This window comes from Maylandia zebra, linkage group LG15 (assembly GCF_041146795.1).
Source record: "Maylandia zebra isolate NMK-2024a linkage group LG15, Mzebra_GT3a, whole genome shotgun sequence".
NCBI classification, from domain to species: Eukaryota; Metazoa; Chordata; class Actinopteri; order Cichliformes; family Cichlidae; genus Maylandia; species Maylandia zebra.
In genome coordinates this window covers 15,841,134-15,868,115 of record NC_135181.1, presented here as the reverse complement: position 1 = coordinate 15,868,115, position 26,982 = coordinate 15,841,134, and the positions used below count along the sequence as shown (strand labels likewise).

At 40.1% G+C, this 26,982-nt stretch overlaps 4 protein-coding genes across 6 annotated transcripts in view; 2 read left to right on the top strand and 2 right to left on the bottom strand.

The window, feature by feature from the left end:
- Positions 1 to 7,365, bottom strand: part of extl3 (exostosin-like glycosyltransferase 3) — a 43,029-nt gene extending 35,664 nt beyond the window's left edge. Inside the window, exon 1 of the mRNA XM_004550469.5 lies at positions 7,125 to 7,365. The gene's annotated coding sequence lies outside the window, so the exon portion shown is untranslated. The remainder of the gene's footprint in view (positions 1 to 7,124) is intronic.
- Positions 7,366 to 8,368: 1,003 nt separating this feature from the next.
- Positions 8,369 to 15,202, top strand: riox1 (ribosomal oxygenase 1). Of its 2 annotated transcripts, none has more exons than XM_004550468.2 (15): positions 8,369 to 8,550; positions 8,681 to 8,824; positions 8,924 to 9,060; positions 9,734 to 9,833; positions 10,509 to 10,622; positions 10,971 to 11,077; positions 11,164 to 11,271; positions 11,728 to 11,762; positions 13,357 to 13,535; positions 13,850 to 13,954; positions 14,047 to 14,188; positions 14,291 to 14,411; positions 14,502 to 14,601; positions 14,687 to 14,773; positions 14,970 to 15,202. In XM_004550468.2, the coding sequence occupies exons 1-15, from the start codon at positions 8,464 to 8,466 to the stop codon at positions 15,027 to 15,029; spliced, it is 1,626 nt and encodes a 541-aa protein (XP_004550525.1). In that variant the 5' UTR covers positions 8,369 to 8,463; the 3' UTR covers positions 15,030 to 15,202. The 2 variants fall into 2 exon arrangements, with proteins under 2 accessions (XP_004550525.1, XP_004550524.1); XM_004550467.2 differs by having other exon boundaries at positions 8,918 to 9,060.
- A 41-nt stretch (positions 15,203 to 15,243) lies between these two features.
- On the bottom strand, positions 15,244 to 17,395 carry ndufb1 (NADH:ubiquinone oxidoreductase subunit B1). The gene is made up of 3 exons (XM_076873996.1): positions 17,303 to 17,395; positions 15,910 to 16,058; positions 15,244 to 15,409 (listed from the first exon to the last, which is right to left on the bottom strand). Exons 2-3 carry the CDS (start codon positions 16,047 to 16,049, stop codon positions 15,373 to 15,375), a joined length of 177 nt encoding a protein of 58 aa, XP_076730111.1. The 5' UTR covers positions 16,050 to 16,058; positions 17,303 to 17,395; the 3' UTR covers positions 15,244 to 15,372.
- Positions 17,396 to 17,567: 172 nt separating this feature from the next.
- cpsf2 (cleavage and polyadenylation specific factor 2) lies at positions 17,568 to 26,462 on the top strand. 2 transcript variants are annotated; one of them, XM_004550464.6, is made up of 15 exons: positions 17,568 to 17,720; positions 18,087 to 18,253; positions 20,014 to 20,173; positions 20,273 to 20,378; positions 20,470 to 20,599; positions 20,689 to 20,804; positions 20,941 to 21,128; positions 21,283 to 21,573; positions 21,737 to 21,837; positions 22,174 to 22,377; positions 22,498 to 22,650; positions 22,871 to 23,093; positions 23,294 to 23,608; positions 24,965 to 25,099; positions 26,044 to 26,462. In XM_004550464.6, the coding sequence occupies exons 2-15, from the start codon at positions 18,105 to 18,107 to the stop codon at positions 26,134 to 26,136; spliced, it is 2,364 nt and encodes a 787-aa protein (XP_004550521.1). In that variant the 5' UTR covers positions 17,568 to 17,720; positions 18,087 to 18,104; the 3' UTR covers positions 26,137 to 26,462. The 2 variants fall into 2 exon arrangements, with proteins under 2 accessions (XP_004550521.1, XP_004550522.1); XM_004550465.6 differs by having other exon boundaries at positions 17,581 to 17,674.
- Positions 26,463 to 26,982: the final 520 nt, after the last annotated feature.

Below are 26,982 nucleotides of genomic sequence, written 5' to 3'. Positions count from 1 at the left end.
TCTTCTTCCATATTGCTGCTAGCTTGCGACGAAGCATCTTCTTCCGCTTCAGTACGTTCTCCTACATCCTTTTTCTTGGATTTTCTGGGCATTTCTATTCCTTGGTATAGTACCCCACAAAGATAAATCCAAACTTTTTATGTTTCGAGTTAGGTAAATTGGGGTAGAAAAAATGTCGGGAGCAACTATCCTACACAGCCATCACACGACCCGCCACAGCTTTAAGTGTTTAAGGTCTGTGCTAACTAAAAATAAAGACAAGATGATAGTTTATTAATTTTTAATGAAATTTGCAGATTGTTTCGGTGAAGTTTAATAAACTCCTTGCTATCTAAAATATAACAGGACACCGGAGTAAATTCTGGAGCATCTCACACTTCTGATAATCAGCTGTCTGCTTGAAGTTTATTTAGCTGTGCAAAAACTATAACTTTAATCTCAGCCAAACCGATTTACTCAGGAACAAATAAAATACTAAAGAAAGCCAAACAATAACATTTTTAAGTTATCTAAGTGACTCATATATCATGTTTAACCTGACTAGCGAAAGACGGCGGTGGGTTTGAAAACGATTTGCCGGGAGTCCGGTGTTCTCACGGCTCTAGTTAGCCTTGCCCCCGCCTAGCTAACGAGCTAGTGGGTAACAGACGTCTCCGAAAACGTCGGAGCGCTTTTGAAAATATGTGGTGTCTTGATAAACTGAGCAGATATTTGAGGTTTACACAGCTACATTCCTGCCTGAAAATATGTTAAACGTTTATTTTGTGACCCAGAAAGAATAATAAGAGTAAAGTTAAAACTAACTAGCTGCCGCCATTGTTGACAACTGCGCTGGGCTGCGCTATGAATTCTGGGACACAGCTTCTTCTTCTTCGGGGTTTAATGGCAGCTGGCATCCTTGTACATGCAGTGCTGCCATCTTCTGTTTCAGTCCGTTATTACACTCTTAAATCCTACTACGCATTCCTGCGTCCTTTGTGATCTTACAAAGCTTCAAACGATGCGTCGACTATTAAATTAGTCGTCGACGATTTTAATAGTCGACATAATCGTGACTAGTCGACTAATCGTGGCAGCCCTAATTGCATGTAATTGCAAACCTGACCCATTCAATTATGCACGCTTATAAATCACTTCATAATCCTTACCCAATGCGCCACAGTCTAGCAACTTACAATCGTCACCTCGACTTCGCCTCAAAATTTATATTCAGTAGATAGATAGACAGAGACATAGACAGAAACAGATGGGAAACTATTCTCTCCACAAATGAAAAAGAGGTTTTCACTATTGTTTGTGCATTAGGTGTCTTGAAGTTTAGCTTAGCCTTCGGGTTATAGTCTCCCTCTCTGTCAAAATAAATAAATAAATAAAATAAATAAATAAATAAAAATCCTCTGTACATTTCCTAGTTGCAGATTATATCTGACTTTATACAAAACTTGTGCAGTTTTACATTTTTTGAAATCCATGACCTTCACAATTTTTTACCTGAAAACAAAATATCGTGTGGTCTCTAAATCCTACATCATTAATGATCCTAATTGGGGATTTTATAAGTTTATATAAATGTTTGAAATAACGATTTTTATGGAGCAGGGCGATAAAATACTTAAATCAATTATCATACAAAACTCTCCTAATTAGTGTCTTGAAACATGGTCAATATAACGTCAACAGAACTCATTCCATCCATGTTTGGACAGACAACATGAAAAGAAAATGACAATCAGTATAACACAGATCTAAACAAATTTAAATAATATTTTAAACATTTATATTTGTTCAAATTCAATTATAACTCGTTTCTATAAAACTATTTCCAATTTCCAAAAGCTGCTACGAATCCTCTCCAACACACCGACTCAGTTTAATCTCCATCCTGAAGCCTCATAGTCGCTCTAAGGACGGGAACTGACTGCAAGTAGTCACAGCCTTACCCTACCCGTCTTCAAAACAACCATTTAAAAGGCAAAAGGATCACAAGTTTATTGTGCTTTATTTGTTGCAGTAATTTTAATCATGTCAAAGTCCCAAACTACTGTTTTCCCTAGTGTGACTGTAGTATTATTGGAGATGAGTGAGCCGAGAAATCCTACTGCTTGCAGGCAGTGCATGAAGAGCTGCTGTTTGCTAAGTAAAAGCAGGACTGTCATTCTGCTCTTTTCTCATTTTCTGAGCCGCTGCATCTGTTTTTGTCAGAAGCTTCACTCAAAACATTTACTTCTGTCTTCTAGTGCAAAGAAACCATTCTTCTGTGTTTCAATAAACAAATGGAACAAGCTGTCCATGGTTTATGTTGCCTAACTTTTCCTGCCGTTTAAAGAAGATTTAGAGGATGATGCAGAGTAGCAGAGCTCACTCCTCCATAGTGTGACCAGTCAGCTATTCAAGTAGCTCTAAACCTCTGCATTTTCTCTGACAAGAGCAGAATAGTTTGATAGAATCCAAGTCAAGAGGCACAAGCTCTATTTGATGATTCATCCAGGCCCTCATCACAAAATACAAGGCAATTAATGTCTTCAGTGTTTGAAAACCACAGCCGAACCCTCTCACTCTAGTGTGGTAAAAAACAAATCAGGACTGCCATAAAGAAGCACCTCCATCTCCTTCCACGGTATAATTATCATCGCGAGCAATCAAGCCAAATTCTGACCACTTTTCTCTTCATCACAGTCAGTGAGAAAATAACAACTGGGCCATTTCACAGCAGATATTTAGATATTTTGGCCTGCGATAGCAATCAGAAAAGCACAGGTGTCAGAATCTCAGTGAGCTGGCAAGGACATACCTAGCAGTCTGAAGCTGAGAAACAGAGACACCTAAACAGAATTCAAGAATTATTCATGTGATTTAATTAGCTGTCTAACATGGGGGTGGTCTCAAGTGGCTGAGCTGAAGGCAAATGGATTCCTTTTTTTTTTTTTTTATTCCTGAAGATGTTTCACCTCTCATCCAATAAGCTTCTTCAGTTCTAACAGCTGATGGGGAGTATTGAACTTATAAAATAAGTCCAGCTGCCTACACAGGCGGCATCATAATAATAAACATCTGAACATTCATGAGCAAACCAAAACGAGTTACTCCTCACTGTCAGTGCAGCTCCCACCAGGAAGAGGATACTGTACCAAAATGAACTTCAGGCTTTTACAACAAACTTGGAGACAGGCCAGTGGAGAATGGGTTGGATGCTCATTCATACAGTGCTTTCTAGTCTTACTGACCACATATCAGTCTACAGTCATACAGCACTTTACTCTTTGTACTTAAGCCCTTCATCTACCTCACATCCTTGGCCAGTACAAAATTAATTTAACATCAATATCTTTGGATATGGATGGAAGCATGAGTATCTGGACAAAACCCATGCAGCCACAGGGAGAACCTGCAAACTATCGAGATCAGATGATTTGAGCCATGGGCCTCCTTGCTGTGAAATGACTGCAAACCAATGCAGCACCTTGCTGCCCAATTTGGGTGTCTGACCTCTTCCAGTGACAAAGCCGAGGCTGCTGCGCATCTAAGTACTAATAATTACAAACACTATGTCCCAAGTGAGTAACTACAGACTTATTTTAAAAAAATAACAAGTGTCACATTGTTAGTTTGGAAAATCCCATCAGCATCAGGGCCAGGAAACCTCACTCTGGTAGTGCAACCACTTTGCTGCTTTTAGAGCAACCAAACACACTGCACTGCTTTAAGGAAGGCCACATGTGCGTTTCCTGAGGTTGCTGGAGTTACCCTGCCTACATACGACTACCTATTTGCACACAGTGTATTGCACTCAGGTGTACTTTCATTAAAATGTGAAGTAATATAACATTAATGAATATTTTGCCCTGCCAGCCCTGAATAGAGTGCACAGAATGTAAACAGCTTCATTATGACTAGCTGACCAGCATTAGCATAAACACCGATAACGACTGTGGTTGTTCAGGTGCTTATCAATATTTCACTACTGACCAGTCTGGAACCTGGTTATACTGGTTCTTTTACAGGATTCTGCCAGATGCATTTGGTTTAAATCAAGCATATTCACTTCTAACCCAAACAGGATCCCATGCCAAAAAAAAAAACTGACTTCAAATCCAGAGCCTCATATTTTCATCTACAAGGTGACTCCCACCGTTCATAAGCAGCAAGTACTTCCCTGAATCTCCTATATAACTATTAATCCTATAGCATATAATATACTGATGTAACACAGCTAATTTTTCACTTGAATGGCCACTAGACATGATCAAATTTAATAATGTGCACCTCAGGTATGTGTTTAACAAGCAAAGGATATTAGCAAGCATATTGTACCTTTTGGGAAATGCTAGTTTTAACACTGGTGTGTCTTGTGAAAGATGTTGATTGCTACTGTGTGTGACCACAAGAATAAGAAATCACCCAACCCCTCAAAAAATAAATAAAAACAACACGTGGCAGTGACACCTCCAAAAACTAGATAAATATCCTTATCCACAGAAGAACACACGCTGCCCTGTAATGCCCATATTCATCCACACTGTAGTCCAATCTAACCGTGTAAGTGTGGAAATTTCTAACCACACAAACAGCTGTTTGGTGAGATTTCAGCTTTTGGAGAGATCTTTATTGGCATTCTCTATGATAGATTTTGTGCTGCATCATCACAAAAACACATGTCTCTTTTGTTTATTATCATGATGCAAACACTTTAACAACCTGCTCTTGTTCATATCTCAGCACAGCAAGAAAAACATCAAGAGATGGAAGAATCCCTTCAAATAAAAACACTTCCTGTGATAACATCAGACACCGGCACTAACCGGATAGGAAGAAACTGCTGCCCAGTCTCAGACAGAACTCTAATAACACATGACAAATACAGACACGATTATCAATATTGGTTTTAAGATAGGGGAAAGTACATAAGCTCCAGGTGCAGTGTTCACAGAAGCCAATTTCCCTGCACTCTTCTTTCAGAATCAGAGTGTATTCAGCAGCTTTCACCAAGCGTCAAGTACAAATATGACATGTACTCAAACTCATTTGTCTTTTAAATATGATCTACTGACTTAAACGTAAAAGTAAACAAAAGGTATAATCTGATAATGCAATTCATTAAAGGCACAAATGAATTAACCTCACAGCTACAGTTCTACAACTCTGATACAGCAGCTATTAAGTGGAGACCTTGGGCAAAGACATGTGAGTGAAAACTGGTTCGCTGGTTATAGAAACATGCTTTAAAAGCACTGCCCCAGGCAGAAACCTAAGGCTTCCCAAAAACATGCCAAGCCTTGCCTTAATATCAGCTACAGGGCTTTATATTCCACATCTGCAAAGAGCTCACTCAGAGTGGGCTTACACTCACTGGCCACTTCGTTAGGTACAACCACTCATAAATGCAAATATCTAATTAGCTAATTACATGACAGCACCTCGTTGCATTCAGACATTTAGGCACGCTGAAGGTCAAACCAAGCATGTAAATAACTTCACTTTTTTTGCAATTCTCTGACTGGGAAAACATTACCTGGTCCTGGTCTCCATTTCTGCTGTGATTTTCAGGTGATAGAGACAAAATTTGGAGTAAACAACATGAAAGCTTGGATCTTTTCTGCCTTTTATCAATGGTTGATGCTGCTGGTTGTATAATGGAACACTGTCACACTCTGGTTGCCTTAGTACCAACAGATCATCGTTTACATGCCACAGTGTACCAGAGTATTGTTGCTCACAGTGTCCATCCCTGCCCTCCGGCAGGATAACAGTCTTCCTACATAGATCAAATCATCTCAAAGTGCTTAAACACAACAATGAATTTACTGTACTCAAATAACCCCCTATGTGCAGTCGACAAATCTGCAGTAACTGTGTGATGCTATTACTTCAATAAGGACCGAAATTACTCCCGAATGTTTTCCTCATCTTGTTAAATCCATGCCACAAAGAATTAATCGTTCAGAAAGCAAAGGCGGGTCCAACCTGGTACTAGAAAGGTGTAACAAAAGAAGATGCCACTGAGTGTAAGACAATACTCTGGAAAACTCCCTCACTGCTTTTAAAAAGTTTCATGCACTCAGTCTTAAACAATCACGTCCAGTTTTTTGTTTGAGCTCAGTTTAATTTTGTGGTTATCTGGCGAGTTTACGTAATTTTCGGTCTACCCTCGTTTATATAAACGAGATGATAGATGGCAACTGAGTAACGAATGCTGAGTTTAGTCAAAAAACACAAGGCAGCACATTAATTTTTCATATTTATTTCCTATCTTATTCATAGCCTTTTCTTTTTTTGTTTTCTTTAGGTCACGAGCAGTTGTCCAAGCATTTCACTACATATCGTACTGTGTATGACTGTGTACGTGACATTTGAATTTACTCATATTATGGGAATCAATACTAGTTAATGGGGTGGAACAGCCAGGAGATAAAGTCACTGAAAATAATATCTAAAAAGGAGAAAAAAGCCAACTGATTAAGTGGTTAAGATGCAGTCCATGACTTAAAGCCATTTTTAAACTTTTCCAATCGTTGTGTTAAAACTAAAAAATGTCATTATAATTGACTGCCTATTATAAAAGCAAATTATTTTTTATTATTGGTGTGTAAACGATGACCGGTGAGATGCTGAAACTGTCGTCAGTATATTAACATGAAGCATGAATATAAATTATCACGACTGACAAGCAGCTCGATGTTGAACTGACAGCGACATTTGTGACAATCTACACGCCATAAAAGTGGCGCAGGTTTTGCAGGTGACAATAAAAAAAAAACGGGGATTCAAATATTAAAGATCGAAATTTTTTCGGGGCAGCCCAGGTGGGTCATATTCAGACAACATTACAGCAAAGCCTCGAATACACCGGCTGTGTGCCGAGATCAAAGCAAAACATACTCACGACTAGCAGGGGCTACAGAAATCCACTCAACTACCTTTCGGGACTTTGAAAATTCACATCTAGGAACCAACGAGGACGGGAGGACATATTAAAGATGGCCAGGGGATTGCAGGGAACCACACAAGGGGCTACAAATCTCATCTCTCCAACTAGCTAGCGTGCTAGCCAGCAGTGGTCACAACAAAACGCATTTGCTCTGTACTACACTGGCAGACTGATGTTAGCTTCAGCGGCTACAACTCACCGGGATAGAGGAGTCCAAGATGTCCTAAAAAACTGAGTGAAAGGCGCCAGGAATATCTGACACACCGCAGAAATCTCCGTGTGCTGAATCTGCAGGTCTACAGTCTCAAGACAAGCCTGCGGTGTTGCAGCATTTTCATCTCGCACCGCTTCCAGCACCATTAAAAGCTGCACTGTTGGAACGACTGCTGGACAAACAGCGCCGACCGCACGCAGCAAAGCATTATGGGAAACTGTGTCGATGCTACGGTGCCGTCAAACGCTGGAAATGCAGTGAAACTGCGCCACCTGGTGCCGGCATTATGGACCATAAAAAACAGATGTCTTCTAACAGGTGAACGGTGAAGTGGCTTATAGTTGGCTATAGTTGGCCTATAGTTAATTAATTGTTCAACTGACGAGTTCATTAATTAGCAATTATTTGCCTTCATTCTTTTTCTTGTTTAATTTTTTTATTAAGCTATTTTATCACTGTTGTATGTGACTTTGTCCATTACCTATTGAGCCTTCAATGTGGGTCTATTTAGGTATCATAAAGTCAAATAAGGACTGTCAGCTGTGTACCAATCTGACTTCTGCACAACAGAACTGATGGTCCCAACCCCATTAAAAAGGCAAGAAATTCCACAAATGAACCCTGAGAACACTTCTGAACAAACTAGCAGGTGTAGAAGGCCCCTACTGGCCCATATCTATGGGACTGATTTTTCCTAATAACGCCCACTGAATAGAATGATAACATCCAAAGTGGGTGAAAAGGCCCACCTATGAAGTGAAAACCATTTTAGGTGACTACATCATGAAGCTCAATGAGAGAAGACCAAGGCAACAAAGCAAAGGATGGCTACTTTGAGGAGTCAAAAATATAAGACATATTTGAGTTACTAATCTATTTTGTATTTGCTGCATAATTCCATATATTTTGCTTCATATATTTGATGTCTTCAGTATCTATCAACAATGTAGAACGTTATAAAAAATAAAAAATAAAGAAAAAACATTAGCCTTTCTCTGTTGCTTCATTATCTTTTGGGAAAAACCTTTTTGTTTTTGGTAATTTTTTTGATTATTTTCCTGCCATCATATTGCTGTACAACAAAAATTTTTTTACAATAAACAGTTTTAATTATTTTTAAATTCACACTGGTTTACTTGAGAAGACGAAGAACAAGGAGAAGAGGAGAAATTGAAATAAATTGAATCAGGTCAAATCAAGCACACGTCTGTAGGTGGCGGTAAAGAGTCCGTTAGAGAACAAATCGACACAACATTCGTAGAAGAAGGAGTGGCGCACAGGAGCATGTGTAGAAGTCGTGGGTTGGTGGTACATCGGGTGTGAAATGGAGAGCAAACACATGTCAGCTTTTGCCTTGTATCAAAATTTAAAACCGGACCAGCCTCCTCCGGCTAAGAAGCCTCCAATGCAGGTACACACACGTAAAACCAAAGACTGAGTGTCTGACTGCTGCACGAGGAGCAACACTGACTCCAGCCCTCTCCTCTTTATCTGCACACGTCTGTCTTCTGGGCATTGTTTTAACCTCTCTGTTTTTATAGGCGGAAGTTAAGAAGAAAAAGAAAAAGGACAATGCAGCCTTTAAGCTCAAAGTCAAAGTTCAAGCAAAAGCTGAGAGGAAGAAGATGCGAAAGAAGCTTCACAAGCCGTCACAAAAAGAGGAGAATCAGAAGGAAGTTCCGCACGTGAGTGTGTTTACCTGCTAGTGTAAATATAGAGGTTTAATGTCTTCTGAATTTCAAAAACGTGTAAGGCCTAATAGAGTGTGTGTTTGTCAGAATCAGGTGACGGTGGAGTGTGTGAGCGCTGAGCCTCTCGAGACTCTGCTGGCAGACCTGGCAAAAGTCAACAACAGCAGGGAGAGAGCGAGCAAGCTGTTCCAGTGGCTCATCACCCCCATTCCTGACAAGATGTTTTTCAGGTACAAACAGCTGGCACTCCTTATTTCGAAGCTCTATCTCTCTATCTATCTCTCTATCTATCTATCTATCTATCTCTCTCTCTCTCTCTCTCTCTCTCTCTCTCTCTCTCTCTCTCTCTCTCTCTCTCAACCTTTATTGACACCCAGTAACTTTTAGTACACACTTTAATATTCTGCCCCTTCAGTTACTTTACCTCACTTTTCATTTACGTCATTTACATGTGATAAGGTCCACAAGCACAAACAGGGGCCTTGTTTTAGGACCATGTATTAATGCTCACAAAACAATAAAACAGTTTGAAGCTAATAGGGGAGGAAAGGAGGAAAGCTGTGCCTGAGAATCTATTTCTTTCTGATGCTCATCAGGGAAAGTCCAAAGACTTTAGACACTGTTAAAACGTTATTATTCATGCTCAGTAGTCTGGGGGATCTTCTGGGAGTGGTGATATCATTTTCCAGAGACCTGATTGGCCATTAGCCAGTGATTTTTATACATGTTGATCTTTAATCTTGAACATAAACTGCTCTGGAGCAGGTTAGGTCTGCAGCATAAGTGACCTGTCTGAGAAATGAACTGCTGCAGCAATACTCAAACCCCAGGGTTAACCAACTAACTTAAATCATGCTCCTTAGTACAGGTCTTGGGTATTGATACATTTCCCTCTTTCCTCAGGGAAATATGGGAAAAAAAGCCCATCTTTGTCCAACGTAAGAATCCTGATTACTACAAGGGACTGTTCTCCACAGCAGAGCTCGATCGCATTTTCAGAGAGGTAAGAAACCTGAAACTAAGTCTTAAACTTAGTTAAAAATGGATGCTGCGCTTTTTCTTTTTCAAAACATTGAATTAGCACCAGGTGAGTCAAGGGAAGGTGCAAGTGGAACCAAGTACTTGAAATGTTTGGAGAATGGGTGGATAAACAGAAGACATAATCTCCCCATCTGTGTTTATCAGGGGACATGATGGATGGCAGGCTTTATTGGCACTTTTAAGGATTGTAATCTGTTACTGGAAGTCTCACAAATGTTTTAACCAAACTGGCACCTTTTTTAAACCTCTAATTCGGGGATGTCAATTTGGCCCGTCAAAGGCAAATCTGGCCCACTGGACAGTTTTGGAACACGTGAAGTCGGACATAAATTTTGGGCTTTTAACTGTATTTTTCTGAAGTTTTACAGCTTTTCCTATTGATGAAGACCTCCGCCACAGCCATTCACATTACCAAAGTAATTAAGATATCTCAGGGATTAAGTGTCTAGTTAAACTTCTTTACACTGATAGAAAGGGGCGTTTCACTGGTCGACTGTATGTAGCCGCCATGTAAAATTAGAGACAACCCTGCTCTAATTGTGCAGACTAATAATCGTCCAGAGCAGTTTGGTCATATTTGTTAGTATAAATAAGGAATAAAGGTCCTGAATATTTGTTGACTTTTTTAATATTTAAGGAAGATGTTCAGTATGGAGTGAACCTGGATGTCACAAGTTACACTAATGGCAAGAGAGAGACTCACAATCCTCCAGGGAGAGTGCTCCCATACACTGCGTGGGACTTCTATGAGGTGGGGACACAGTGCTGCAGGCTGCTGATTTATGATTATGTCTAAAGCAAGATTTCAGTGATTTCTGCATTTTTAATGTCCTGATTACTTTCCTAATAATTGGGCCCTTTGATGCAAATTAGCTGCATTCACTTTCTCTGTGGGGATCATTAAAGCTTATCCTCATTTTCATATTTTCTGGGACCACCTTCATTAAGAGAAAAATCAGATGTATATTTATGTACTAAGTAATATTTTAATTTGAATATTTTTCATTGCCGCATGATAGAAGTCATTCCATTAGCTGCATCAGTGCGCCATCTGCTCTGTGCTGCAGATTAGTAGTCATCTTGGTGTCTCAATTCCCAGAGTGGCTGCTCCCTCCGCATGCTGAATCCTCAGGCTTTCTCCTCCACGGTGTGGAACGTGCTGTCCATCCTCCAAGAGCAGTTTGGCAGCATGGCGGGAGCCAATATGTAAGTATTTGGGGCAAAAATCGGTCACATTGGGGAATACTCCATTTGTTTTGGTCTTGATCTGTGTATGCCTTTTCTTCAACCAGATACCTGACACCACCTGGCACACAAGGATTTGCTCCACATTATGATGACATTGAAGCCTTTGTGGTTCAGCTGGAGGGGAAGAAACACTGGCGAGTGTACAGCCCAAGGTGAAAAACGGCAGGGAAACTTTCAAAAAAGAGCACCACAATTTTAAAGTGCACATTATGTGATGTCATTACATTAGTAAACCTCTGCAAATGTTTTAAATCAGCAAACTTGCATAACAGACTTATTTATAGTATGTGGGTCATGATGGACTAAAGTTTTATACAAAACTACTTAAGCATCCAAATCAGTGTTGATTGAACCCAGCAAAGCCTGAACCATAAAATAATTGGCAGAAAATTCTCATTTTTGTGAAACTGGGGTGTTTATTGAACCTTCAGACCAATTAAAACAATAATAAATTAAGTCAGTTTGCATATGTGGTTTTTAATTTGTTTATTTTATTTTTTATATATATATATATATATATATATATATATATATATATATATATATATATATATATATATTATATAAATTTTTAACTCTTTCATTTTTGTCTTTTTTTTTTTTTTTAGATCAGACGATGAGGTCTTGCCCGTGCTTTCGAGTCGTGAGTAAAAACAAAACTAATCGTCTTAGTAGTTTTTAACGGTTGCGTTTTATTAGCATAATTATTTGATGCCTTTGGGTCTGAACCTCATGGGATCCTGGGGCAGCAGGGGAATGGGTACTTTGTAAAAAGCACTTGTAATTAAAAGTAAGAGAATGATGGTGGAGTGGGTTTGATAAAGGAGGGCAGAAAAAGAAATATTTCATGTCTTGTGGTGTCACTTACAAATAAATTTAAAAAAATTACAGTTTCTAATCATAATATGTAAACATGATTATACATGGAGAAAATGCATGAATATGTAAAGATTTGCTAGCCCTGAAACAGACTTTGGCTCTCAGCGAAGGCGGTCGCACTTTTCCTCCTCTCCTCCTTCCCCTTATCTTCCCTGCTTAGCCTCTATGTCCTTGTCTTGTCTTGTGTGCATTACTTTCCCTGGAACAGTCTCTCACTGTCGTTCTCTAAAACCTAAAAGAGAATTATGGATTTGATCAAATGGTCTCTGAATGCTATTGACACCCTTTTCTCAACGAAAAGTCTGGGCTCGGGAGAGCCCGAGTGCCCTGGAGGGACTTTCCCTGCCGGATACACGATGGACGGGTGGCAGAACTGGAGGGTCATGTGCCTGGCGGGACTGTCGATCGAGGACGCTGAAGATATCTACCTATTCGGAACCATGATAACAGGGTTCTTGCTGATCGGAGCTGGCTTGGCCCTGGTTTATCGGAGAAATAAGAGAGCGGAACCGGCTGTTCAAACCCCCCCAAGGCTGCCCGCTGGAATTGAAGCGATGGGACGAGGCGCGACCTCTCACAACGAACGCAGCATGGTTAACACCTTGGAGACGCTTACAGCTGCTGTGAAGGCTCAAAACAACACCATTGAGCGTATGGGGGGGATACATCAGAGAGAGGCCTGCTCAAAATGAGACCCTTGAGCGACAGTTGGAACACATCGCGGAACGGATCACTGCAGTTGTGGGGTCTCAGAATCAAAAGAATGACAACACCACCTAACAGAAGTTTGATACCATCATGGGGAGGCTCGCGGCTCTCCAACAGGAGATTGAGAGACCAGTGTCGGAGTGTTAAAGAACAGCTTGAAATTATCCTGGGCTGCTCGCATGGAAAATCAACAAAATCAACATAGTAATGCAGACACCACCATGGTGCCAGCTGCAGGCCCAAGGCTGGACCCGAATAATCACTCCCTGATAACGACTGTGTGATGACTATTCTTCCATGCAAGGCCACCTGGATTGGCTGGAGGACTGTTTACTTAGCCTGATAGGGCAAAGGACACTGTCTCAGCTGAACTATGGACACGCACACACATACACTTACACTGATAAGCACTCACTCATCCCTCAACTCATCACTCAACTTGTAACCCCATGTGATGTCTGTGTTATGTGTGTAAGGTCGGGGGGGGGTCCCATTTTCACTGCAGGGCAACCTGCTTGTGACAAATAAAGCTTGATTGATTGATAAATTACTGATTTGTGGAAATAAAATGGTCTCTCTTGCTTGGAAAACAGAATTATAAATAAATATAATTAATGCTCAGGGGTGTCTGCTTTGTGATTTCTCTTCAGCAAACTTCGACCAGGGAGACATTGGTAAGCCGATCCTAGATGTGGTGGTAGAAGCCGGAGATCTCATCTACTTCCCTCGAGGTTTTATCCATCAAGGCAACTGCCTACCAGATGCACACTCTCTGCACATCACCATCTCCTCTTACCAGAAGAACAGCTGGGGAGATCTGCTGCAAAAGGTAAAAAAAAACCTCCCTGTTTCCCCCTGTGATGCATGCAGATGAAGACAACGGCCGGACTCTGAAACCAGTACCAGTGCCAGTAGTGAGCAAAAGGGTATAAATCTTGCATCCAGCATGAAGTGGTTTTGCATTGCAGGTGAAGAGTAATAATCAAAGCAGTCTTTCCTGCTGACAGATGATACTAATGATTTCTGGTGGAGAGTATTTCGCTGACGGTTCATACATCACCTGTCTTTCTTAACCTAAGGATTGCCTAAGACAGTTATACTTACAAAGGGGTATTCATAATTTACTGCTCTTTTTTTTTTCAGCTGGTCCCAGCAGCATTGGAAGTAGCAATGGAGGAGGACGTGGAGTTTAGACGGGGTTTACCTCTGGACTACCTGACGTACATGGGAGTACAGAACTCCGACAAGGTATTTAAATGAAGTGATTTTTACCAACTTTTCAGGTGTTGTCCTCATTTACTCCCAATTACTAGCTAAAGACAAAACTTATCCTTGTGTAGGAAGACCCGCGCAGGGCAAAGTTCTTCTCTCGTATCGATAATCTGATGAAGAGGCTAACAAATTACGCACCACTGGATGCTGCTGTTGATCAGAAGGCTAAAGATTTCATTCATGACTGCCTTCCTCCCACTCTCACTCCAGGTATGTGATGGAGAGAGCTGTAATTGTTGCAATAGTTTTTTTTTTTAATGAGATGCATGTCACGATATTGCTTTTAATTCTAATTCATACCATCACCCACAGATGAACTGGTCACCAGTGTGAAAGGAGCACCTACAAGGTGGGAAGGTGGACAAGTAAAGGATGTGGGTGTACACATCACTACCCAGACTCAAATCAGAATTCTACGTGCTCAGTGTGCCCGGTAACACAGATTTTTTTGACTATATGTTAAGGCTACCAATTAAAGCAGAAAAGTGTCATTGTCATTTGTCTTGTAAATCTTTATCGCCAGGTTATGCAATGACGGAGATGCGGTTCATCTTTACTACACCACTGACAACTCCAGAGTTTACCACAAAGAGCAGCTCAAGAGTTTTGAAATAAAACCAGAGGTAAAGATTGGTAGATGTGTTTGTCATCAAATGTCAGGTCTCGTAAACTGTGCTAATGATGGGGTTGACTTGTTTTTCCTCTTAGTACACAGATACGGTCGAGTTTTTGATCCATTCATATCCCGGCTTTGTGACAGTAGGAAGCCTCCCATGTGAATCTGCGCAGGACAGGGTAATTATTACCTTCACACACTCTGTTATGTTTAGTTTTGTTTTTGGCAGAAGGTGTCTCGTATGTGGCAGCTTATCTTCAGTGTTTTAGATGGGTACCTGTATAAACGGGGTTTCTGCACAGTGAAATCACTTATTTAGTCCTGTGTTTCTCATTAGTGGTTGATCCTCATGTTTTTCCCTTTACTTTTTCCCAGATTGCTTTGGCTGAACTACTTTTTGAGAAGGGGATTATCCACACTGCAGAACCACTGTAGCACTAGATTCTTCCATCATGGTGACTGCATGAAGAGATCAAATCACTTTATACAAAATAAGATCTTCAGTGGAGACCATGTCTGCTCCAAGTAGCCTTCATTAGCTCGACTGGAAATGGATAATGCATTTGTGATTTTGCTGTTCAACTAAAAATAAAAATTTTTATATCGTTTTTGTCTTGTACAACCAGAATCATTAACAAGTACCAAATGATTTCAATTAATGGCGTCTTTATTATTGGTTGATACAACTCAAAAACAGAGGTACAGGAGTCTTCTTAAATATTGTGATTTGAGGACACCCATTCGTTCACACCACACAGGCTTTCAAGTAGAGAGCAGTCTACCTCCAGGTCACCTCCTCTCCAGGCTTCAGTTCCCTATAAAAAGAAGAAAAATTTGAAGTTTTGTAAGATGTTTGGCTTTCGCAGAACAGAATGATGGATGAGTACAGTTTTACACCAGAAGATCACTACTGGAGTTATCGGCTGAAAGTGGAAAAGTGTAGAAACAAAAAGTGTTATATGGTAATCTATTAAAGTGGATTTGCATAGATATAGAAGGCAGTTGGTTATTAATTGAGCCTTTTTTAGGAAAAAAAAAAAGGAGATAGGAGTCAAAGTAACCTTAAGGATTTATAGCACTAGCTTTTTAGGAAAATTTACAGGTGGATTTTTTATGAAATTGCAGATTTCATGTATTTATAACTTTGCCCAATTGAAAATATCCATGCACTAAACTAATAACTCCAGGCCATAGGCTATTGTGTACACAGTGACAAACATCACCATGAAGTCAACATAGTAGCTTGTCTTTAAATTCAAGAATAACCTGAGGGGTTTGTTTTGTTTTTATTTGGTGAACAGTCACTCGTTCTTACCTTCCGTACAAAGCACTCTTGTTTCTGAAAGCTGTCAACTTCTGGTCCTGTTGCTTGTCAAGGTACCATCCAATGACAAAGCCTGTGGGGACAAATATGTGCGCCCAGTACTGGCGGGCAAAGGCTGCCAAGTTCACCATGGTTCCTACCTAAAAAGAAAAAGAGCATGGGTTTTATACTCCCAAATTAAACTTATGATTGCAGTTGTGCATTCATATTTGTATAATAAGAAGAATGGATACAGGAAAGCACAAGCATAAATGATACAAGAACATTTACCACTATTGCTGAACAGCCTAATCTCTGTTTAAGCTATTTGAAAGGCTAAATACTAATATAGCAATATCTTATTGCTTTCTTTTAAGATACACCATTGATACACTGGCACCACATAGATACCCCTGTTAAATAAACAAATCAGTTATTAAATCATGATTTTAAATGAGGCTCTCAAATGAATAAGGGTAAAAGTTAACTAAAATAAAATTAAGGGAAATACTGTTAAAAGTGTAGGAAATCAGATCACTTACAACTGAAGTGACTTATTAAAAGTAATAATGAACGCAACGACAGCTTTCTGCTTTTAATTCCATTTCTTTCCATTTAGTTACACAGATTTAGATTTTGCATGTACTCGGGTTATCTTTGTCTAATGTTAAAATTTGTTTGATCTCAAACATTTCAGTGAAACAAATTTTTTTTTTTTAAACTAAGATCAGGAAAGGGAGAATGCTTTTTATATTGTGCCACCATCATTATTTTGATCATGCTGCGAGTCCCAACCATTAAAAGAGACGTTGTAATGTTTAGCAACATGTAGTATTCTGGGGGTAGCCCATGTTCATAGATTTAGAGGACCTGCAAAAAACTTCTAGAAAACAAAATTAGCTAATGTTGTCAACTAAAAATGACAGACATTTTCTTGCACAATAAGCACAACAACCGAGTGTCTTTAAACGCCTACTTTAGATTCTAAGAATGTGTACACCTTGACAATGATTTACAACACTTCTTTATGCACTTCAATGAGGTTTGACAGGCAAACCTCATTAAATGCACATCAGACCACGGTCACTTCAGTTATCATATGGTAGCCATGCATTACATTACAGCTTTTATATATATATATATATATATATATATATATGAAGCTGAATACTAAATATCCGGTAAGTCTGCAGATCGTTCATCACAAACTTTTGGTATCCTAGAGAGAGGCACTTGGCTAGCTAGCCTGTCAGCTAGTTAGCCTTAGCAATATGTTTTAAGATGTAGTTAAGGATTATTTCTAAGATGCACTGGTTACTGTATTGTCAGTACAACAAACACATTAAAACGCACTGGCTCGACCAAAAAAGAATAATGAATGTAATATTAATATCTAAAATAATACCTTCTGTTTACACCAGCCGCGGCCTTCAGTTCCTCATTCAGCAAGCGAAGGACATCGGATTCTACCAACTGTAAACTTACGACGAGGTGGTTTCATATTTTTAAATAATACATTTTAATGTCAAAGCACAAGTAGTGGAATATTAGATACGATCCAACACTGAAACTATGATGTTAAAGGTGATGTGTTCAGATACCTTTCGAAAAAAATCTAAATGTAGTGTTTTAGAAGAGATTTAGAATTATTTAGTAACGACACCACCATTTGTGGTATGCTCCTTTGCCCTCTCACACATGATGCAGCGGCAAGTATGTCTGCCGCTATCAAAAACGCGAGCCAAAATGGTTTAATTTGGGAATAACAGAAAAAAAGGTTGTTTTTTATTCCAGAAGACTAATCCATTATTTTACAATTAATGGTATGGTGCACGCTCCTTTGTTAGTTCATTTACACTCATTAGCTAGCACTGTAAATACACTTTGCTGGGCAATCTGCTAACAACTCTAAGCTAGCTGTGGCTAGCGACAAAACTATGTTTACATTATATTTACTTACAGCCTGTAAGCTGCATACATCACTGGTTAAAATTGTGCAACATTACGCTATTAGCCTCACACAGATTTTAATGGCAAACTCCAACCATGGTTGTGTTTGTTTTCTTTGTTGATTAAATTGAATGACTTTTCGCAGAGTCGCACTCACACATAAAGAGCCACGGGCCTTAGAGTTAGTAGGAAAGGTTTCGTGGTGAGGATAACATGCAAGCACAAATCTTATATTTCAGCTCGACAACTGAAGAACCATGACGTCCATTATCAAGCTGACAGCCGTGTCAGGGGTTCTGGAGGAGTCTGCCCTTTGTTACCTGCTGCAGGTGGATGAATTCCGCTTCCTCTTGGACTGCGGGTGGGATGAGAACTTCTCCACGGAAATCATAGATGCTATGAAGAGGTCGGTATACCGCCAGTCTTTCAAAAACAGTTGATGTTTCTATTTTTTTAAAACTCTTAGCAAAAAGTAAATGTGCCTTTATGAACTCACTAAACAGTACACCCACAGCAGTCTGGTTTATTGATGACTGACCTCCCCACCGTGAAGTAGGGGAAAGAAAGCTTGTGCCGACTTTTTTACTGACATAAAAAAAAGTTTATAATACTACTACTGCCCGTCACCCCTCCCAGGGTATGGGCTGCCAAAGGTAGATCTCCAGAGATTTCTGTCCTGGCCATTCTTTCTAGATGGGTCCAGGTGTAGCCCATCATTTATAATACTATAGTAAAAAGCTTCTAGTCCACAGATTATATGGTTCTGTTTGTTGGTTTCTGTCATACCACATATTAGACGATGGATGTAGGTTTTGTTTGAGTCTGAAAGTCATCTGCGAAGAAATCTTAACATCAAAAACCCAATGTACCTCACTTACATGTATGTTGAATTTGTACTTCTTCTGTCTCATCTTGTAGTAGAAGAATATCAGGCACAAGGAGATGGTTTAACATATATGGAGAGATTTCCAAATTTAGTCCTTTGCTTGTTTATGCTTTCATTAGCATGGATAAATGTATGTCTTCTAATTCTTGCTCTATTGCTGTTTCCTATACATATATACAACATGAATTATCTAATTAATACTCTAATGGCAATTTTGTAGATGTTAAGATTTTCACTGGGCGAAAGAATTGGATTAGAAGGACAGTTCCAGTTGAACAGTTTGGAGACAAAATGCGTGTGTATGTATGTATTTGTGTGTGTGTGTGTGTGTGTGTATATATATATATATATATATATATATATATATATATATATATATATATATATATATGTATATATACATACACACACACACACACACACAGTCATACTGCTCTATCAGCACTCCAGTTGTAAAACCCTGTGTATTATAGTGCTTTATCACCAATGAGGAATTTCATACTCATTTCTAACTGTATCGGTTGGATGAACATCTATAGAGTCAAAAATAAAAGGCACAGCTCTACTCTTGAGGCTTCCAAACTACCTAAACTCTCCTCTCTTCTCACATCTAATAACAACAGCTACAGAGACAGTGGTTGAATTGTAACTTGCAGAGAAAAAATGTTTTTTAAAGTCTTATTTTAGTGCAAACTCAGGAAACCTCTAAATTGATTTTTACACAATAGCTATCTTAACACCAGGAGTATCAGAAGTAACCCTTGAAGCTCTTGCTTATAGAGCAAAATGACTGGGTTTGTATCAGAAATTGGTGAGGGTGGTCTCTGCCTATTCAGTTACCCTTGGAAAAAACCCCAAAACTATTTCAGTGGTTGTCACGTCTTTATTGATATGTATTGAGGTATCAAAACTCATCATTAAGGGTACAGGGCAGTTCATGAAATGTCATCTTTGTTGAGGGGGAAAGCATTAAACACAACTTTAAATATTTCCCATGTGCACATGTTAGTTGGCTTTGTTTCTGGAACTGTGCACCTTCTAATCTTGAATGAATCGCAAACTGTCCTCAAAGTAGAGGCCACTAGAAGCCTATATTTCCCTTGTAAAATGTAAAGCTTTATTATCTGTTTGAACTCCTTGTGAATGCGTATTGTTCTCCTTTAAAGAAGAAATTTTGATCTTGTGAGACGAGACTGTGCGATTGAATAAAGATTTGAATTAAACCACTCCACTTTTCTGGGACTTGAACCTGCTGCAATGCTCTTTTTCCCCCTCTCCAGACATGTTCATCAGGTCGACGCTGTGCTGCTCTCCCATCCCGACCCCATACACTTGGGAGCCCTGCCATACGCTGTGGGCAAACTGGGGCTGAACTGTACTATCTATGCCACAATTCCTGTCTACAAGATGGGGCAAATGTTTATGTACGATCTGTATCAGGTAAGAAGGGGATATGGGTAATGCATGATTTAATTAACAGAGGTTCTTTTTGGCTTGATTACCATTACTTTATTAAATTCTCTCTTTCTTTCCATGTAGTCCCGAAACAACAGTGAAGATTTTACACTGTTCACACTTGATGATGTGGATGCTGCTTTTGATAAGATCCAGCAGCTGAAATACTCTCAGATTGTCAATTTGAAAGGTGTGTTTTATTTGCAGAATAGGTGTTATTCCCTGTTTATGCACCACATATAACAATGTGATTGTTTATGTATTTTTTTTTTACCTGACAGGAAAAGGGCACGGTCTTTCCATTACTCCTCTTCCAGCCGGTCACATGATTGGAGGCACTATTTGGAAAATTGTGAAGGATGGGGAGGAGGAGATTGTTTACGCCGTGGACTTTAACCACAAGAGAGAAATGTAAGCAAAGAAAACGTTAATGTGAAATGAAATTTTATTGCTTTAGTTTGGCTCATTGTTAATGCATTCTTTTTCTCTGTGTACTCCAGCCACCTCAATGGCTGCTCACTGGAGAGCCTCAGCCGTCCATCCTTACTTATTACAGACTCCTTCAATGCGGCGTATGTACAACCACGTCGTAAGCAAAGAGATGAGCAGCTACTTAGTACGTATTAATAGCCACTGGGCGCTTTAACACTAACACTATTACATCAATAATATGCGAGTTCATACTGCCATATTCTAACGGTTACAGATTTTATTATGTACATTTGTAATTCTCTTTTTCCGTTCTTCCACAGCCAATGTGATGGAGACCTTGCGTGGTGATGGCAATGTCCTTATTGCCGTAGATACAGCTGGGCGTGTGCTGGAACTGGCTCAGCTCCTGGACCAGATTTGGAGGACAAAGGATGCTGGGCTCGGAGCTTACCCACTCGCTCTGCTTAACAATGTTAGCTACAATGTAGTGGAGTTCTCAAAGTCCCAGGTACTGTTAACTGTTTGTTTTTTTTCACATCGGAGAAACTATTGAAATATTCAGATTTTTCCAGTCAAAACTTTCATTTTGTTACAGAGAGAGCACAGCAAATAATACATATTTGTTATAATTCTTGAATTCATTAATCACTGATCCTTTCTAGGTGGAGTGGATGAGTGACAAGCTCATGAGGTGTTTTGAGGACAAGAGGAACAACCCGTTCCAATTCCGACATTTGACCCTGTGCCACAGTCTGGCAGACCTGGCCCGAGTACCCAGCCCCAAGGTGGTGCTCTGCAGCCAACCGGACCTTGAGTCAGGGTTTTCTCGAGAACTTTTTATCCAGTGGTGTCAAAATGCAAAAAATTCCATCATCCTGACGTACCGCACCACACCTGGAACCTTAGCTCGCTACCTCATCGACAACCCTGGAGAAATGATGCTGGATCTGGAGGTGAGGCCTGCAGTCATAATGTTGATTTGCTGTACCAGAGGGTTGATATCTGCCCCATGGGAAGCTCCTGATGCTAATATGCAGACCCGGCTTAGGAAGAAACAAAACGTGTCAGTTTGTCATTTACACCGTATCCATTTGCCACTTTTTCTTGTTACAACAGGTCAAGAAGAGAGTAAAACTCGAAGGCAAGGAGCTGGAAGAATACCTGGAAAAGGAGAAACTTAAGAAAGAAACTGCTAAAAAACTTGAACAAGCAAAAGAGTAAGTTTCTACAGAAAAAGACATGAGATGACTCGTAGCTTAAGGGTTGCATGTATTTTCTCTGTGACGCTTTTGGTGTTACAAAACGTTTCATCAGTCAGTTCACGAGTACGACAGCAAATTAGGTTTGGAAAAAATGCCATCACAAATGCAAACTGTGGTCTAGACTGCAAATCTCAAACATGCTGTTTAAAAGGAAATCTGTAACTGCGAGATGAGTCATAACACGTTTATGACAAACATTTATATTCTACTACCGAGCAAAAATACGTTGTCTGCTCTTAGATAAATTAAACTTTTAAGTATAGAATTAATATTTATTTTATGGGTTTGCAGGGTGGATGTGGACTCCAGCGATGAGAGCGATATGGATGATGATCTGGATCAGTCGGCTGTAGTAAAAACCAAACACCACGATTTGATGATGAAGGGCGAGGGCAGCCGTAAAGGCAGTTTCTTCAAACAGGCCAAAAAGTCATATCCAATGTTCCCCACACACGAGGAGAGAATCAAATGGGACGAGTATGGAGAAATCATCAGGTACTCGATACTAATGCACAAAAACATCAGATGACTGATGAATGCAGGAGGCCACTAATGTGAAACTCTGACTTTTATCAATGATAATATAATAATAAAAACCAATGTTACCTTTTAAAGGCTAGAGGAGTTTCTGGTTCCTGAATTGCAAGCCACAGAGGAGGAGAAGAGCAAATTAGAATCTGGTTTGACCAATGGAGATGAACCTATGGACCAGGATCTGTCTGTAGTCCCCACAAAATGCATCTCAAGCATAGAAAGTCTTGAAATAAGGTCAGTGATCATTGTGATAATTTGGCTGTGTTTTCTCAGCCATTTTAACTGGCCATTGGCAAACAGTACAGTAGAATCCACCTCCACGTGATTGAATATCAACCTGTATGATGCTGAAAATTGTTATGTGTAGTCAACAAGTCTCTGGTGTCTCTGGCACAGTTCTTGTCCTAGCAAGGGTAGTGTTGAAAGGCTTGACCTCATCTCTGTTTCTTCACAGAGCAAGGGTCATGTACATAGACTACGAGGGTCGCTCTGACGGGGACTCCATAAAGAAGATTATCAATCAGATGAAGCCCAGACAGCTGGTGATTGTTCGTGGGCCACCAGAAGCCAGTCTGGACCTGGCAGAGTCCTGCAAGGCTTTTAGCAAGGACATCAAAGTCTACACGCCTAAACTGCAGGAAACTGTGGATGCCACTAGTGAAACCCACATCTACCAGGTTAGCTTCATTTAAGGCCTGTGTAATTATATTTTTAATAAAGTGTGTTTATTTGTCTTTTTCCCCCAAAATTTAGTAATGGGTGCATTTGATCTTATAGCTTAAATGTGTTTTATGACCTTAAATATGAAGTATTGTGTTGCAATCCTTCCAAGACTCGTCAGGGTCTTCATACTATCTTGTTTTCTGTCCTGGTAAAGGTGCGGTTAAAAGACTCCTTGGTGAGCTCTCTGCAGTTCTGCAAGGCCAAAGACACGGAGCTAGCGTGGATTGACGGTGTGCTGGACATGCGTGTAGTGAAGGTGGATACCGGCGTGATACTGGAGGAGGGTGTGAAAGACGAGGCGGAAGAAAGCGAGCTGGCTATGGACATCGCCCCCGATCTTGACATTGACCCCATCAACATAGCAGTCACGGCACAGCGAGCCATGAAGAACTTGTTCGGAGAGGACGAGAAGGAGTTTTCCGAAGAGAGTGATGTCATTCCCACGCTGGAACCACTGCCACCAAACGAGGTGGGGAGCAGAAATCTTGCTGTCTTGAATGATTTTGCAGTTCTTTTTGATGGTTTATGTTGCATAATGCATCCACACACTGTATTTAAAAGCTGGACAATCTTCCATGTATTTCTAACTTTTCTTTTTAAAACTTTAAGTTTGACTTTCTTTCCATCTCCAACCATGCCCATATTTGGACAAGATATCACAAGCTAGCTTGGTTAGCAATGTGCTATTGTGTTTTCTAGTGATGTGAAATGAGATGTTAATTTTGGCTTGTGCAAAACAGCAAATTTCTGTACAGCTGTTTTGCTGTACAGAAATTATACTTAGATTAAGACTGATTGTTACATGTGACTCATAGAGTAGCCCTACTCTAATCTATTCATCGTTTTTTTGGAAGGGGGTTTCCCCCAAGGGGCCACATAAAAATCAGGACTATGCACGGCCGCACCAATATGCTGAACTTTTTGGCCTGCAAAATAACTGTCGCAATACTGTCACATTCTATTGAAGAACACTTGAAATTTACAACATATAAACAAGTAGAAAAACATTTATGATCTCATAAATCAAAGAAAAGAGTGGACAAATTTTCACACAGAGTTCTCAACCCCCTGTCGATCAATAGCCATTTAAGGCATGTTTTCATTGACTTTACTTTTCAAGCCTAGGGGCTACAGCCAACTCTCATGAACCATCTTTAGCTGCTCTGAGATAGTCTCCTAATTGTGAGCTCACAAAATTCTGCTTATATCTTCCAGCTCTAAACTTTTTCTCTTCGTCTCCCAGTGTCAGGCTCTGCACATGTTCTAAACACGTGTTTGAGTGGAGGACTTTCAAATATTCACTTTCAAGTTTATTTTGCTGCTGTAGAGTTGTTAGATATTTTTGAATGAGAGATCAAACACAGTCTGTTTTTCCCAGTGTGCCCCAAACATTTAGATGGGTCAGTGATGTTGTACGAGTGAGTGGTCCCACCTCTGAGTGCGAAGAAAGCTAAAGAGGGTGGAACGAATGCTAAATAGGGCGCTTTGTTTCGATTCAGCTCAGAGAGAATATGTGATCGTAAGGCTTGTTTTTGCTGCTTCTCATTTTGACAGGTAGCCTCATTTCCTTGCAGTAATGCAAATTGTTTTGGCAAATGAAACAACATGAGCAGCATGTGACTTTTAGGCCCAAATAGCTGCTACAATTAGTGCATAAAACTTATTTTGGCATTTTAATGTCATTTGACCAACGTACGATGCAGAAATGATCCCTGAAAGAAAACTTTTCCCAAGGCTCGTGATGTGATTGTGATAGTCTGCGTCCAAAAGAGTGAATAAGGAGTCTTTGTAGGAAAAGTTTGACCCTGTTTCACTCTCTCTTCAGATTTCAGGGCATCAGTCTGTGTTTATCAATGAGCCTCGTCTGTCTGACTTCAAGCAAGTCTTGCTGAGAGAGGGCATCCAGGCCGAGTTTGTGGGAGGAGTGCTGGTATGCAACAACATGGTGGCCGTCCGCAGAGTAAGTGTCCTTCCTTCCCATGAAAGAATACTAGATAGATAGAAAACCAGTCAATTAGTCATATTAAACCTGCCAGTGTTTCAAATAATTGTGTTTTAAATGCTGTTTGAAAGACCGTTTCTCTTTACACTCTTGGCTATAGTGACATGAGACTCTGAGCCATCGGATGCAGCGATGCACAGTTGAAAATTAATCGCATGAGACACACTAACAAAAAATTACAACAAACTGTGCTTGTCCATTTGTTTGATTATAGATTGTGGATCCCGAGCAGTTCCTTACGGTGCACTGAGCACGTCATTTCATATGTCATGGGAAAGTCTGGGGTGTAGAGAAAAACAGGTGGAAGCAATAGGCTGTAAATCTGCTTCCTGTTTTCTCTTAAAGTGTATTTGCATGAACAGGAGGAAGAAAACTGGTTTTAATGTTGATACTCTGTAGGTACCTGACTGTTTTTCTAAGACAGACTTGAAAAATTGAGTACTTTAACGTTTCTTTACTTAAGCACAAATGCCCCAAATGGTAGTTTACACACAAAGAGAAACAAATACAGCGTGCGTAAGTAGGCTACCAAAGCCCCAGCAGCAAATTAAAACATCTCACCTCAGCCAAAAGATGCAAATAAGAAACACAGGCAAAGCTTCAGAGCTACAGAGAAAGTAGGAGTGAGCCAGGATACTAACAACAACCTGCATAATTGACAAGAACTTAAAATAGATGCAACCCAGAAAAGGAAATCAAAGAGAGCCGAGACTCGTAAAGGAGTGCGGTGTTTAACTGTAAAATCTTGATGCAGATTCATTAGACGCTTTCATCCAAGTTTGTAGGAAGGAATGGGGAACACACTTGTTTTTAAGGTCTGGTGTGATGTACAAGGCTGGTGAAGGCTTGCTGTGTGAGGACCTGGTGGATGACCTGTGCATGTTTGCGCTCTCTTTGTCCAGACGGAGGCCGGACGCATTGGCCTGGAAGGCTGCCTGTGTGACGACTACTATAAGATCCGGGAGCTCCTGTATCAGCAGTACGCTGTTGTATAGCTGCAGCAGAGCACACCATGGAAATACAGAGACAAGCCTTTACAAGGACTTTACCCAGAGAAGATGCGTGTACCTCTTCCCGATGAGCAGTTCCGACTGTTTCACTGCAAACCGTGTTGAACATTTTCCTTTTCCTGTACCTTTTATAATTTCTTTTCCAGGTAATTTTTTTTTATTGGTAGTTTACCTCAATAATGGCAAAGGCAGATGCTTCCATGTACTGACATCTTTGTGTGAACAGATTCTGAAGTCCTCCCTCTTTACAATCACATCCAGGTAAATGTTTTGGGCCTCCAGATCTGTCATTAAAAATCTTTTTTTTCCAAGATGTATTTCTGTTTGTCTTAAATGTCCATAACTTCAAATGCTGGCTATTCAGTCCTACAGTTATGTTGCGTTACTTGCCTATTCACGCATTCATTACTGCTTATATAAGGTAAAATCGAAAACTTCTCAGAATCCTTACTGGGCTGGCATGTATATTGTGCTTTTTCAGTGTTATTGACCACTCAGAGCACTTTATACTACAAGCCCACATTCGTATTTCACATATACTCATACAGGACTTTATGCTGTGCACTTAAGCTCTTTATCTACCTTCCATTCACACCTACGGCCACTTTAGATTCACCACTGCACTTCTTTGGGCTGTGGGAGGAAGCCAGAGGAAGCCCACACAGGCACAGGGAGAGCACGCAAACTCCACACAGAAAGGCCCCGGCCTACCTGGAGATTCGAATCCAAAATGTGGCCGATTTAATTCGATAATCTTCTCTTCCACCTCTGTATGTTTTCACTGCGCACGGCAGAGGCACACTGGCAAGGAAAGAGAACAGGGTTCCAGCA